The sequence below is a fragment of the Capricornis sumatraensis genome, chromosome 21 (genome assembly GCF_032405125.1).
Source record: "Capricornis sumatraensis isolate serow.1 chromosome 21, serow.2, whole genome shotgun sequence".
NCBI lineage: Eukaryota > Metazoa > Chordata > Mammalia > Artiodactyla > Bovidae > Capricornis > Capricornis sumatraensis.
In genome coordinates, this window is record NC_091089.1 from 26,859,562 (window position 1) to 26,875,722 (window position 16,161).

The following is a 16,161-nucleotide window of genomic DNA, read 5'->3' on the forward strand; positions in this document are numbered from 1 at the left end:
TCATGTTAAATGTATGCCATACCTTTTAGAACTCCATTACCTTTTCCTAAGAAATTTCAAGAAAAATTTATTTTCTTCCATTATCAAACATGTAAAAAACATTGAATAGTGAGAAGTAGGAACTATCTAATGTGGATAATTAGAAGACAGTGATAACATGGTCAGTGTCATGGAATAGTTTTGTGGCAGAGTTCACTTCACCAGAAGTTCCAGGGGGATGATTCAAAGTTATTCTCACTGGTTCTAAAACAGATCATAAGACAGGGTATACATCAGTTCTTAAATGTTTTGCACTCCTTGCAAATAAGAACTTAAAATATAAATCCTACTGCTGATGAATCTGAAGCAGCATCATTTATTCAAAAATGTACTATGAATCCATGGCGGGGGGGGAAGCACTCCTTTAGATATTAGATTTTCAGTAGTGAACAAAATGAACATTTATGTCCTCGTGAAGGAGACAGATAGCAAACCAGATAAATCAAATATGAAGTGTGTTAAGAAGTAGATCCAGATTGGGGATAGGAAACGTGGGGGTGGAGTGGGATTCTACATAGGGGGTGCATGTTAGAATTAGCTCAGACGGATTCTTCTGAGTAAAGATGTGAAAGAGCGAGAGAGCCAGCTGTGTGGATATTTGATGGAAGAGTATTACAGGAACAACAGGGCTTCCCAAGTGGCTCAGTAGTAAAGAATCCACCTGCCAAGCAGGAGACGTGAGGTCAGTCCCTGAGTCAGGAAGATCCCCTGGAGAAGGAAATGGCTACCTGCTCCAGTATTCTTGCCTGGAAAATCCCAAGGACAAGAGGAGATCGTTGGGCTACACTCCATGGGGTCCCAAAGAGTTGGACACAACTTAGGGATTGAACAACAACAATAGCCTAACATAATCATGGAAGTGACACCCCATCACCCTTCTACTGGCCAGAAGTAAGTCACAGGTTCTGTCCCATTCAAAGGGAGGAACTCTTCAAGGATATGACCCATTGGGAATCATCTTAGAATTGTGCTTGAAAGTGAAAGTTGCTTAGTTGTATGCTACCCTTTGTGACCCCATGGACTATACAGTCCATGGAATTCTCCAGGCCAGAATACTGGAGTGGGTAGCCTTTCCCTTCTCCAGGTCATCTCCCCTACCCAGGGATCAAACCCAGGTCTCACACATTGAGCTTACTATGGTGGAGTAGGGAGTGCCTGTTGAGATGGTGCATCTATATCCAAAACACTTGACTTATGAAAAGCACTTGCCAAGTGTAAACTGTTGCAACTGCTATTGTTTACATAAAATCTAAACACAAGCAAATAGTTAGAGGTTTAAGATGAAATTTAGGGGGGAAAGTCATTAAATTGGGAATTAAAAATTAGCATTGCCATCAAAGAACATTTATTAGACATTTATTTGTACATTCCTCTCCAGTGGATTGTGACCTTGTAGGTAAATTAGCTCATGTAATGCATTGAGGCATTAGGAATTTTTTTCCTCTTAAAACAGTGCCTCTTAATAAACATTTGAGATTAGAAATGAAACCAAAACAATTCAATCTTAAATAAGTTATCTTAGCCTACTACAATGGATGAGGGATGAGCAGTAATCAACAGTTTTATCGTAAAGATGACTTGTTCTAAAAATATTAATGCAGTCAACCAGTTGAGTCTCACAGATCTTTATATATGATAACTAGTCATTAGATTGCAAATTAATCTCATGTTGAAAGAGGAATGTGCTATTTATTTCTCCTTTTGAAACAGAATCTTCTGTTAAAGAAAATATATAATTTTCTTTCTGAACTTTACTGAAAGGCAACAAAATAAATGGAAAATATGGCATAATTGCATTCAATACCATACTAGTTCTAATTCTGATTCTTTCAGATTTTCACTAATGTTTGAAATTGTATAGCAAAACATTGTTACTTTCTTTTTGATAAAGTATCATCTCTTGTTTTGGATAGTATAAAATAAATGAAATGATTGATTTTTCTGAAAAGGTTCAAATATAAAAATTGCTACTACTTGAAACTACCATTTTTGCCTTTCTTAGATATCTGTCATGTTAGTCGAGGTTTGGGGTTCTCCATAGAAAGAGTCTGTGTGTACGTGTGTTTGTATGTGTGTATATCTGTGTTTGTGCTCAGTCACTTTAGTTGTGTCTGACTCTGCCACCCTCAGAACTGTAGCAGAGGGTTGGGTGAGATAGTTGGATGGCATCACCAACTCAAAGGACATGAGTTTGGGCAAATTCCAGGAGATGAAAAACAGGGAAGCCTGGTATGCTGCAGTCCATCGGGCTGCAAAGAGTCGGACATGACTGAGCAATTGAAGAGCAACTATAAGTATATATATATATATATATATATAATGAGATGAGATCCACCAATATTATGGAAAGCAGTTTGCTTTACAGAAAGTCTACTGATTTAAAGGTTGAAAGTTAAAAGTGCTAGTCGCTCAGTTATGTCCGACTCTTTGTGACCCTGTGGACTGTAGCCTGCCAGGCCCCTCTGTGCATGGAATTCTTTAGGCAAGAATACTGGAGTAGGTAGTCGTTCCCTTCTCCAAGGGATCTTCCTGACCCAGGGATCAAACCCTGGGACCGTGCCTTACAATATCAGTATATCTTTAATGTTAAATATTAGCATTATTATATTTATTTCACAATTATTAGTTTAAATTCATTTCTCTGTTAATCCTCTCACAGATTCCAGATTCTGATTCTTTTTTTGTGTGTGATACATAATTCATGTTTATTCTTTTTAATCCTTATTGAAATATAGTTGATTTACAATGTTGTGTTAGTTTCAGGTATACAGCAAAGTGACTCAGTTATATATAGATAGATAGATAGATAGATAAATTTTTTTGGATTCTTTTCTAATACATTATTACAAGATATTGAGTATAGTTGTGTTTTATGTATAGCAATGTGTATATTTTAATCCCAAATTCCTAATTTAGCCCTCCCTTCTTTGGTAACTATAAGTTTGTTTTCTGTGTCTGTGAGTCTGTTTCTGTTCTGTAAGTAAGTTCATTTGTATCTTTTTTTTTTAGATTCCACATAAAAGCAGTATCATATAATATTCGGCTTTCTCTGCTTTTCCTGTCTTACTTCACTTAGTATGATAATCTTTGGGTCCATTTATGTTTTTGCAAATGATATTATTTCATTCTTTTTTTATGGCTAATATTCCATTGTGTATATATACCATATCTTTATCCACTTGTCTATTGATGGGCACTTCTCCAAAGAAGATGTGCAATTGGCTAACAGGCACGTGAAAAGAGGTAATCGTTAGAGAAATGCAAATCAAAACTACAATAAGGTATCTGTCAGAATGGCCATCATCAAAGGTCTACAGATAATAAATGCTGGAGAAGGTGTGGAGACAAAGAACCTTCCTACACAGCTGGTGGAATGTGAATTAGTACAGCCACTATGAAGAACAGGTTCCTTTAAAAAATAAAACTGGAATAGCACCTGATCCAGCAATCCCACTCCTGGGTATATATTTGGAGAAAAGTATAATTTGAAAAAACATATGCACCGCAATGTTCATAGCTTGACTCTTTTTCTTTGGTATAACTTGTAATATATAATATGATAGAATCTTCCCCTTTCACATTTTTTTGTTAAAAATATTTTTAAACTGTACACTCTTTGCATAAATTTAAGTCACAATTAAATACCTCCCTTCCCAAAATTTTCATTGATATTTTGTTTTGAATTGGGTTCACTATCATATTTAATAGAAGAAAAATTTATGAGAAGATTGAGAGGACATCATGTGGTTAAGTAACTTGTACAGTAATAACAAGAGAAAGTGAAAGTGTTAGTCTCTCAGCTGTGTCTGACTCTTGTGACCCCTTCGACTGTAGCCTGCCAGGCTCCTCTGTCCATGAGATTCTCCAGGCAAAAATACTGGAGTGAGTAGCCATGCCCTTCTCCAGGGCATCTTCCTGACCCAGGGGTTGAACATGGGTCTCCTGCATTGCAGGCAGATCTTTATCATCTGAGCCACCAGGAAAACCTGATAATAAGAGAGGGTGTCATGATTTAACCAAAAGCAGTCTTTAATATGTACTTATGCAATAGTTTTAAATTACTCTTTGAGCAATCACATTCAGTGTGCATACTTAAATAGCAATTGTTTTTTTTATAAAATGGATAAATCCATTAAAAATAATACTTCTGCCACATAGTTGAACCCTGATTCTTACCTGCAGATTTAATCATGTGCCAAAAGATATCCTTCCACTGAGAACCAGTCTCATTTATTTGCAGTGCAGTACCACATGTAAATTAATGAAATGCTATTCCCGGTGACTGTGCCCCACGCCTATGAAAGGGAGTACAGAGTCATTACCAAATGTTATTCTGAGCTTTTTTGCATAACTTAGGGCCTGTCTTCAAACTGGCTAATAACAATATTTTCAAGTAAACTATTAAACAAAAAAATGAACCTGTTGGTATGAACATGAATTAGGGACTTTAGAAATATTGCATAATATTGGAATCACTAAAACTACAATCCACCCTTAAGCTCATTTTTTTCCCCTTTCACACCCACAGACGACATGGATAATCATCACTGAATTATCGTTTTTGTTTTGTACAGACTAACCTTCACAACCATCGACACACAATGCTCCCGGTGGCCATAACCAATTAAACTGGACACTTGAAGAGAAACATATTTATCTAGTTGCTAACTCACAACTTTTGTTGAACAAAGTAATGAATTTTGTGATTATTCTAGGTCAGTTTTAATCTTAGAAGCTTTTCTATTCAGTTTTATATAAATGAGCTACTGTGTGTCAACCTTTGTCTTCTGTTTGGGTTTCATTACATAAAACTCTAGGTACAGTATTAGTGGAAACAAACATTTCTGAGGCAAAATGGAATCGGGGTTCAGTGATGCAGGCCCAAATTCGTGCACTGCTTACCTGGAGAAGGAGTTCAGCAAAGGGTTAAAATTATTTTTCCACATGAGGAAAATGTCCACATGATGAGTCTCTTATTCTTTAAATTTTTTATGCTTTTACTTTTGTGTCTGCATTTTCTTGGCTTTCTTTCTGTGTGTCTGACCACCTTTCTGTCTTGTGAAACAATTCATCAAAATATCTTGTTTTGTTTACTTTTAGCTTATTTTGTAGAACTAAAATAAAAACTATGACAATGTGTTTAGAGAAAAAGAATGGAACCCAGACAAATTTTGGACTTAGTATCTAAGATATTTAGCAGTCAGTTGGATGGGCATGCTGGGAGGAAAGCAAAAAATTCATGGATTAACTCTGAGGTTACTCAGGGTCACACTAGGTAGCAGGATATTTAAGTAACTGAAAGAGACTAAGCAAAATTGAACAGACTTGAGAAAGAAGAACCTGCTTTGTTTTATATTTATCGTACTCCTTGGTCATAGATGCAAGTACTATAACTCTAGGGTGAAACTCTAACCCCTGCGCTTAGTATTTAGCTTGCTCTACTTTCTCATCCTCCACTTGCTACCAATCTGTTTTTCCCCCATCTTCTTCTTTCTTCTGCTCTGCTCAGGCCATTTTTTTGCTCACTAAAGTCAAAAGACACTAATTCCTTTCCAACAGCTTTCTTTGCTCATGTTTCTCTCTCTTATTAGAATGACCTTTTTTATGCTTCAGTGTGGAAGTTTCTTCTTGAAACTTACTTCCTCAAGAAGGTTGTCCCAGCTCCTAGCAACTAGAGTGATTTCAATCCATTTTGAACTCCTCTAACGCTTTCTGCACTTTCACTTGGTATTTATCAAATACTCCTTTACGTTGCTGGTCTCTGGTCACATTTTTATGTGCATGTGCCTGGCCTTGACAGGTTTCTACTCTGTTTGAAATGCACAAGCATCATGTCTCATACAGAGTTGCATATCCCATGCCTCCTACTGTAGTTTAGGCAAGTAGCAGGTAGTCAATATTTAGTAAAGGGGATAGTAAATATTTATTAAAGGGGAAGGGAAGACTGTGCCTCCTTAAACTTAGGTGAAAAGAAACTGCATATTCCCTGGTAGTAGAAATAGTGGAAGCTTAGTCATTGAAACATCACAGGTTTCTCACATGGTTCTGGGAGTCAGAAGTCCAAAATCAGTCTCACTGAGCTGAAGCTGAAGTGTAGGTAGAGCTAGTTCCTCCTGAAGGTTCTAAGAATGTGGCCTCATCTTTTCCAGCTTTTAGAAGTGAATTCATTAGCTCATGGCTCCTTTCTCACACTGAGATCACATTTTGTCATCACATCTTCACTGACTCATTGTGTCTCCATATAGCTTCTTCTGCCTTTGTGCCCCTGTCTCCTTCTTATAATGGTTCTTTTGATGCTGGGCTCATCTGGATAATCCAGGATAATCTCCCTATCTGGAAATCTTTAACTTAACTATATCTGCAAAATCCCTTTTGCCATATAAAGTAGCAGAGTCATAGGATCCAAGGATTAGAATGTGGACATCTTGGGAGAATTGACTTATGCTTCCATGATATGCCTTCTCTTACCCTCATGCAACAGATGTTATTGAGGTCCTGCTATGGTGCTAACCAACGTGGTGATACAATCGGAAGCAAAGCAAATAGATCTTCCCAATAAGCTCAGAGTCTACTGGCAAAATTTGCATGTTAACAAAGGTTTGTAATTCAATGTGACATGCTTTATTAGAGATAATATTAGACCTCCATGGGAGCATGGAGGAGGAAGTATTGTCTTTCTGCCTGGGGCAGGGAGATGCCCCAGTGAAGCCTCCCTCATGGAGTAGTAATCTCTGTTGTAATATGGGCCTATATTGTACAGCGTTAACCTGTGGTGTTGGTTCAACAGGCATAAGAGCTAATAAAATTTTACAATGTACAATTTGTTGTAATTGAAGTGAAAATAACCCAGCTTCCTTGACACTCATTAAAGTCCTGATATTTATTAATTAAGTCATTCAAATAATATTTATTGAGAAATTTCCATGCACCTGGCCTTGAATGAGGTACAAGAACACAAAAATGAATATCACAATGAACCATACCCTCAAGAACCTAATTGCATAGCAGAAAGAGCAGATAACAGCTTCCATTGGTTGGTCCTTCTCATTTTGTAAATAATTTTATCTTTTCTGTTTCTCAGAAGTCTCCTAATGTTTTCACAGTGTTCATATACCTTTCTCTCTCATTTACTCTAAGGTTGCAAAGTTTTCCCAGCTATCATCTTGTGTCTTTTTTTTTTTTAACTTACTTCCAAAACAACTATTAAATATCCATGAGCCATGGCTTAGGGATACCATCATGAATAGTTTTCTGTGTCAGCCTCTATGTTTTAAATTTCACTTTCTGACTTTAAGTTTGACTTGAAACTTGTATTTAGAAATATTCTGGAAGTTTATCCCATTATATAATGTATTTCAGAAACAGCAAAATCTTATTGATTTGATAATCCCACATATCATGTAATGAGCAGAACAAGCTGTCAAAAGAACAAAGGAGTGACTAGATCTCCACAAAGCTCATTTACTCAAAGTGAAAGGGAAAAAAAAAAAATTGCTTGATTTGACAGTACTTAAACTAACATGACAGAAAACATAATAAAATTGGTCCAACTATTACACTTTCATTTGTTCCAAGAACTATGACTAAGTGTCTACATACTAAATTTATAGAATATGTAGCCACATTTGAGGTAGAATTTGGGAAGGCTTAGAAGTTCCCATTATTTCTGTACTATCTACCATGAACACCGTACATATCTAAAATTCCTATCATTTGATTTACTCCCGTGGGTAAAGCAATGTGCAGAGGCCCTTCTTAAATGCACAGGGTAATTAACGCAAATCTCTTTGGGAGCATTGATAAATGAAACAGAATTTGGTTAATTGGACTACTTACAGTTTACGTAGGGATGTATATTGAGATAGAAATTCAGAGGGCAGAGGGTCAACCATAGAAGAGTTTTGTTTTAAGTGTGGAAAGATCATAAGACTTCCCTACACAGACTTTAAAGAACCAAACTGGAAAGCAGTCAGGGCATAGCCTGAAGATCCAAGAGGCTGCTTCTCTGTTTAGTTAAAATGTCATTAATTTTTACTTTCTATTTCATTATGTCAATCCTGGTGGAAGTTTGTATATTTTACTGATCTTTTCTGAGAATCAACACTGCCTTTGTGGATTTTTTTTGTTATATCTTTGATTTCCATTTTGCTAAATTCTTTCCCAACATTTTTGCAGAGAATTCTGTTCTTCTACCTTAACTATTTCATTTTTATAACATCTCCTTAATTTCTGCCTTTCTTCTTACTTCATTTTTTTATTTCGCAACTTTATTCAGCAATAATTGCCAAATAATTATGTACATTAAAGTGTGCTACATAATGGTTCTAACATAAGAATAGATGTTCTTCTAGCTATCATCTGGTTGTAGCCTACACATTTGATATTTGTTTAACTAGCTTTCAGTATTCAGTACTTAGAAATTTATTATGATTTATTTTGATTCATCTTTTATTTAGAATTATACTCCTAAATTTCTAAAGCTGTATTAAAATATTTTGCCTTTTTTTCACTTCTAATTTATTTGCTTTTATCTTAAGAACATAGTCTATACTATACCAGTTGCTTGAAAAAATAAGACTTGTTTCAAAATCTCATAGAATTGGATATGATTGATGCTTTAATTTATGCAAGTTTCAAGTATTAGAGTTTTATGTATGCTTAAGAAAACTGTGCAGTTTATAATTTGGGGCATGTTTGAGAGAGTAGTTTTTATATACATACTTGCTAGCTCAAGGTTGTTAACCCTGTTAATCATCATTATTTTAATTTTTAACATGTCAAAATAGATGGCTATGTTGAAGTCTCTTGTATGTTGATACATTTATGGACTTCCATTATTAGTCATTACTGCCATACAAACGTTTGATTGATATATATTTCTCATTAATTGAGCAATAGTTTTCCATTATACATATATATTGATCATCTCTATGTCTAAAAATACCATTTGTCTTAAAAGTCTCTTTTGCCTTGTATACCCAAGTTTTCACTGGACTACCATATGCCTACTAGGCTACTTTGGTTTATTTAGTTTTAGTTTTTTATAGATTTTAGTATGCTTCTTGAAAGTGTCAGTTCAGTTCAGTTCAGTCGCTCAGTCATGTCCAACACTTTGCGACCCCATGAATTGCAGCACGTCAGGCCTCCCTGTCCATCACCAACTCCAGGAGTTCACTCAGACTCACGTCCATCAAGTCGGTGATGCCATCCAGCCATCTCATCCTCTGTTATCCCCTTCTCCTCCTGCCCCCAATCCCTCCCAGCATCAGAGTGTTTTCCAATGAGTCAACTCTTCTCATGAGGTGGCCAAAGTACTGGAGTTTCACCTTTAGCATCATTCCTTCCAAAGAACACCCAGGACTAATCTCCTTTAGAAAGGACTGGTTGGATCTCCTTGCAGTCCAAGGGACTCTCAAGAGTCTTCTCCAACACCACAGTTCAAAAGCATCAGTTCTTTGATGCTCAGCTTTCTTCACAGTCCAACTCTCACATCCATACATGACTACATACATACATACTAGCCTTGACTAGATGGACCTTTCTTGGCAAAGTAATGTCTCAGCTTTTGAATATACTTTCTAGGTTGGTCATAACTTTTCTTCCAAGGAGTAAGTGTCTTTTAATTTGGTGGCTGCAGTCACCATCTGCAGTGATTTTGGAGCCCCCCAAAATAAAGTCTTTCACTGTTTCCACTGTTTCCCCATCTATTTCCTGTGAAGTGATGGGACCAGATGCCATGATCTGTTTTCTGAATGTTGAGCTTTAAGCCAACTTTTTCACTCTCCTCCTTCACCTTCATCAACAGGCTTCTCAGTTCCTCTTCACTTTCTGCCATAAGAGTGGTGTCATCTGCATATCTGAGGTTATTGATATTTCTCTGGGCAATCTTGATTCCAGCCTGTGCTTCTTTAAGCCCAGTGTTTCTCATGATGTCCTTTGCATATAAGTTAAATAAGTAGGGTGACAATATACAGCCTTGACGTACTCCTTTTCCTGTTTGGAACCAGCCTGTTGTTTCATGTCCAGTTCTAACTGTTGCTTCCTGACCTGCATATAGGTTTCCCAAGAGGCAGGTAAGGTGGTCTGGTATTCCCATCTCTTACAGAATTTTCCACAGTTTATTGTGATCCACACAGTCAAAGGCTTTGGCATACTCAGTAAAGCAGAAATAGATATTTTTCTGGAACTCTCTTGCTTTTTCCATGATCCCACGGATGTTGGCAATATGATCTCTGGTTCCTCTGCCTTTTCTAAAACCAGCTTGAACATCTGTAAGTTCACAGTTCATGTACTGCTGAAGCCTGGCTTGGAGAATTTTGAGCGTTACTTTACTAGCGTGTGAGATGAGTGCAATTGTGTGGTAGTTTGAGTATTCTTTGGCATTGCCTTTCTTTGGGATTGGAATGAAAACGGACCTTTTCCAGTCCTGTGGCCACTGCTGAATTTTCCAAATTTGTTGGTATATTTAGTGCAGCACTTTCACAGAATCATCTTTCAGGATCTGAAATAGCTCAACTGGAATTCCATCACATCCACTAGCTTTGTTCAAAGTGATGCTTTCTAAGGCCCACTTGACTTCACATTCCAGGATGTCTGGCTCTAGGTGAGTGATCACACCATCGTGATTATCCGGGTCATGAAGGTCTTTTTTGTACAGTTCTTCTGTGTATTCTTGTCACCTCTTCTTAATATCTTCTGCTTCTGTTAGGTCCATACCATTTCTGTCCTTTATCAAGCACTTTTCATATATAAGCACAGTTTTTAAATCTAATATCTTGTCATAAGTGATGAGAATAATCCATATACAGTTATTATTATAAATTATGTGTTTGTACTTCATTCTATTATCTTTTGGTTTCCTAATTGTCTTGCTTTTTCTATTGCTTCCTTTTTCTCCCTACTTGGCTTTTTTAATTAACTGAGGATTCTTGTTTCTTTTTTAATTCCATTTTTTCCTTTAACTTGACAGTCAAACACTATTTCTAACAATTTATTTGAAAGTTTATGTTTGTTAATATACTTTCATTTGTCCCATGAATATCTGATTACAAAATGTGCCTCATATTCTATTTTAGTACAGTATGTTTTTTAAGTACATTATGAGTTAGAGCATTTTAATTCATATTTCTGGCATTCAGACATATATACTTCTGTTATAAAACATTTTGGTGTCTCTCTTGTAAATTCTCAAGTTAGATATTATAATTTTTACTGCCATTGCTTATAATATTATTATTTTGTACTGACCATGTTTGACTTTATCTACATATTTACCTTTTGTGTTATTGGTCATCATTTCTCCTTTCAATTATGCCCTCTCTCTGGAATCATTTTCCTTCTCCCTGAATTGCATCCTCTCTGGAAGGAACATAGGACATAAACCCAGTTTTACTTTATCTAAAATATTTCTTCATTACAGTTGTTCCAAATCAGCAAATGAGACTGAAAAGGAAGTGTAGAACAGTACAGCAAAACCAAGAATAAAATCAAAGAAAGAGTTTGAAAGAGTGATAAAGGGTTTAGCTATATCAGATGCCACAGATGATTTTGCTTAGAGCCATTTTGGTGAAGTGGTAGAAGTCTGAAGGGTGAAGGAGATAAAGAAATGGGAACAGAAGAGGTGACAAGAGGTTTTCAAATTCCTCTGAAGAAATGGAAAGCCAAGTGGCCACATAGCCTCCTTACAATCCAGTTTATATCTATTACACTTGTTTGTTTGATGAGTCAGTTAAGGTTCAGGTAATACTGTAACACAAAGTCACATAGCATGCTAGTACCTAGATCTGCTTGAGCTTTCAAATATCCAATGATACATTCAATGCTATCACCAGGAATTTCCAGAATGTGGCACAACTGTTGAAATTTCCTTACTATGAGTTACTGTCATTCCATAGATATTAATTATCAGACACCATTTTACTTTTCAGCTTCCGTGAGTCTCCTGGAATTTAGTTCATAATGTTTGTTGAAAAAAATGTGATTAGTTACACATACTTGGAAGGTATTGTTTCATTTTTATACACATCTTTGGTAGTATCTATTGTCCCATGGATTCATTTAGATACTTTGGTTCAAGCCAACAAATGATTTAGTAAATTTTTGGTATCCATGATAATTTGTACTGTTTTGCAGATTTTCTTCTGATTGTTGAAATCTTTCTAGCCCCAGAGTATTCTATATCAGTAACAAGAAGCTAAGACAAAAATAAGGTCATAAGATTTTTGCATTCTACATGTAGTTCATAAAGAAGAAGTTCATCTGTTTCTGACCCTTGATTTCTTATAGCTGCAAACTGGTTTCTTTCTGTCTCTAGGCTCACCCCTATTTGCATGATTGTGTTGTCTATTTTCTTTACACTTGCAGTTGAAACTTGCAAATAGTTTCAAAAAAATAATGTCAGAAACAATTATGTTTATTTGTGTGTAAATGAAATAAAGCTATTGGCAATATTTATAATGGAACTGGATGTCTTTAGAGTAGAAAAATATTGTATAGCTTCTTGAAGATTCAAAATAAGTCAGTGAGCTCTATAATTAATTATTTTTGATGTAATGTTTTTATTGTGAATTGATTTTAGGGAAATGCTATTTTAAAGTATCCCCTTGACTCATTTGCATCCAAACAAGTGGGTCTCATAAGACTGTAAAGAAATACTGTGAATAGTCATCAAAAAAAATTGTTCAGCCACAGTTCATAAGTGAACACCAAACAGGCCTATGTAGGGTATTCATTTGGCCACATTTTTAAAATCAAAGGATTTAATTACTCTTGGACAGATGACTGACAGGCAAAGAAATGGAAATTTTAAGAATATGTTCATCTCTAAAATATAGTGATGGCTTAACCTTCTATTTTTTAGCCTTCATGTAATTCCATTTTCAACTTTTTAAAAAGAATTAATTTTCATTTACACAGTGTTAGGTCTTTTATCTTGTGAGGATAATTTTTATTACAGAATTTTAAACATTGTTTTATTAACGTCTTTCTTTTAAATCACAGACATTAGTAGTTTCAGAATTAAGATAATACTTTTATTTCTTTGTTTCTATTTGAACTGTTCAAGAGAACTGTGTGTGAAATTTAGCAACTTAGGTAAACAAAATATCCAAATTATTATCTTTATAATTTGTAAGTCAAATACCCATCAGAATGCAGTCATTTTATTCCAGAACCAGTTATATCTTCTATGAAACTAAGAAGTTGGTAAGGTTTGAAGTTTATTTATACTATTATGTATATAAAAAATATTAGATTAGTTATTTATTATATCTCATAGCATGTTTTATGATTGCAATGTATACAAAAGACATACATATGTATTTTCAAATAAAGGAATAGACTCGATCTTTTAACTATGAACTATGAGATTTCATAGTATCTGTTACCAGTCAGCTTGGTTTCTCCCATGTCATCAGAGTTTTTATATGTTAGCTGAGTTCCAAATACAGAATCTTGAAACATAGTATTATTTATATAATTAGAGTAACAGAGTAATCCTTTATGAATTTCCTTAAAGGCTGGCTCCAAATTTGTGAATACATGTGAGTTTTATTTTTCTTAAGTATACCTAAGCAGTTGACAAAGGAGATTTTCAGAAATGAGCTATGTGATCTTTAACACCAGTCTGTGGAACGGATTTGATAATAAAGAAATATCTCATTACTTTTGAGATTTGTGTATTGTACATGTGCGGCTTGGTAACCGAGTACTACAAAAAGACCAGCATTAGCTGGATTTTGTAGATCTGTCATTCCTGCCATGCCAAAAATCTGTGGGGTAGTTTGTGATTGCCATTGTTTAGGTTATTACAATAAACAGAACTGATAGGGTTTATACTATTTGCCTTGTAAGCTGCACTTCACCTCACTCTGTTGAATTAAAATTGCAAGCACATATCTTTGCTTATCAGTTTTATTTGTGTCAGAAATAGAGAAAGGCAGTATGCTTTCAGTATATGGAACCTTATAACAAGCAGGTCAGAAATTATAATCATTATTTTAATAGTCTCGTGCAAATGAGACTGTATGTGTGCTCCTATTATCTATCACCTAAAATATGTTCCGATAGGAAAATACTCTTATTTCCCTTATCATGTTTTGTCAGAGCTTTAAATATGATTTTAATTGGATTACCTAAGGTAAAAATGCACATCTGCAGAATACAGGATTTTTTTTTCTCTTCTTTGTCAAATACGCATCTTTTTGTTCTTTGAGCTGCTTCTACTGTTGTTGGAATATTCGACTATGTTTATAGGTGAGAAACACAAGGAGATTCCAAAATGCTTTACCTTTCTTTCACAGTAAAGAATCTCTATAATTTCCACTCTTAGGCTGAAGGCTTCTCACCTATGAAATTCTCAAGCTCACTAGCAGTGACATCAGATGTACTTGCAAATTTTCAGATACCTATGATGAGTTAATCCATGCATGCATACACAGATACATCCCTCAGAAATCCTGTACCCCCTAACAATTGTCACACATGGCCAGCACCACATACTCATACCCAGTTCCCACCCTAGTGTACTGGGAAGTGGTTTTTACTTCAAGAATGTGAAATGCTCCACACCTCTCATATTTGTCCTGCATGTTGCATTGATGAGATTTGTTTCTTGCAGTGATTCTATTAATTTCTTGTTTGAATGTCTTTTTCTGTGTTTGGATTTTTAATGGATTTTTCTTGTGTATGCAGAAGATTTTTGTGCTCTTTTAAACTACCATCCACTTTTCAGAAGCATACTTTTCTTCCAAAATGTATAGATGAGGTATTGTTTAATAATCTGTCTCATAGAGTCAAATCTTCAGCAGTTGCATTGAAAACAAGTATGATAATGGACAAATTGTTATTCACGAAGAACTGAGGGCTGTCCAGAACTATCAGTCCTGCCAAGTATTACCTTTTATTTCAAGGGACTTCTGTTTTTTCAGTATTGACTGGTCTTTGTTTTCTGGCAAAACAATTTATAGTTCATTTTCAGATAACTATACATATGGTATTTGTATTTTAATTAAAAAGACTGTTGTTATGTCTGATTCTTATAAGCAGAAATTCATTATAAGGACACTTCTCATTTCCTTGAAATGTTCCCTTTATTTTTTTCCAGGGTTCCTAAATTGCAAAAGCCAGTTAAATTATGTCTTTGGGGAGTTAATTTTTGGCACCATATGTCTCTAAAAATGATTTAATTTTATCTAAAGTATGTTTGCAAAGATATTTATGTTCTATAATGCACACAGACAAGTTAAGGAATTTTCTTAAAGAAAAAACGCACTGGTCTGCTATTGTTCCCAACACAGTAACATACGATGTATGTTTAAGCTTGCAAAGAATTCTGTTTATCTAGGTTAATATATTGTTAATATCTGTTGTTGCCTTTTAAAACTTTGACTTAACATAGTCTTTATGATATCAACACGATTGACATGAAACTGTTATTGCCGTTATTCCTATTAGGGATAATTTTAGAAAACTTAAATCACAAAAAATCAATTGTAGTCTGAGGATTAATTTGAGGGGTTATAAAACAACTTTCTCCAAAGCTCCATTAATCAGTTTATATACCCTTATACTTTTTCCAATGGATGTGCCACCAACCCTCCTCTAATACTCCTCAAATTCAGATTCTCATAAAAATGAGTTACATATGTCTTTCAATTTAGTATGAAATAAATTATAAAGTAACTGTTCAACATCTGTATTTATATGTGAGCAGGGTGGGGAGAATACAAAATTTTTTAGCAATTTATAAAATGTCTGGAAGTAGTGATTCTTTCCTTATTGATGTAAACTCATATACCTTGGGTATTTCTTTTATTATGTTTACAGTCACACTGAGGAGATATATAATAGAAATCTTGTTTTACAAAAAAGCACAAATATTTTATGTTAGCCAAATGTCAAGGGTAATAGGATATTTTTTAAACTCAGGTTTTAATACTGGATTGACCAAAACATTGTTCAGCTTCTGAATCTCAATAGATTCTCCACAAGTAATCCCACATCACAGTGTATAGAGGATACCCTTCTTACAGAGATGTCAACTTAGCCGATGGGCATTTTGGTTTTTTTTAGAAACAACCAAACATACAATAATTTCAAGTTATGTGTAAGCTATAAGTGAAT

At 35.0% G+C, this 16,161-nt stretch overlaps 1 protein-coding gene across 1 annotated transcript in view; it reads left to right on the forward strand.

Moving 5' to 3' along the window:
* Positions 1-16,161, forward strand: part of CCDC178 (coiled-coil domain containing 178) — a 368,604-nt gene that overhangs the window by 305,905 nt on the left and 46,538 nt on the right. The window contains exon 19 of the mRNA XM_068993651.1: positions 14,369-14,441. Within this exon, the coding sequence (XP_068849752.1) occupies positions 14,369-14,441 (73 nt within the window). The remainder of the gene's footprint in view (positions 1-14,368; positions 14,442-16,161) is intronic.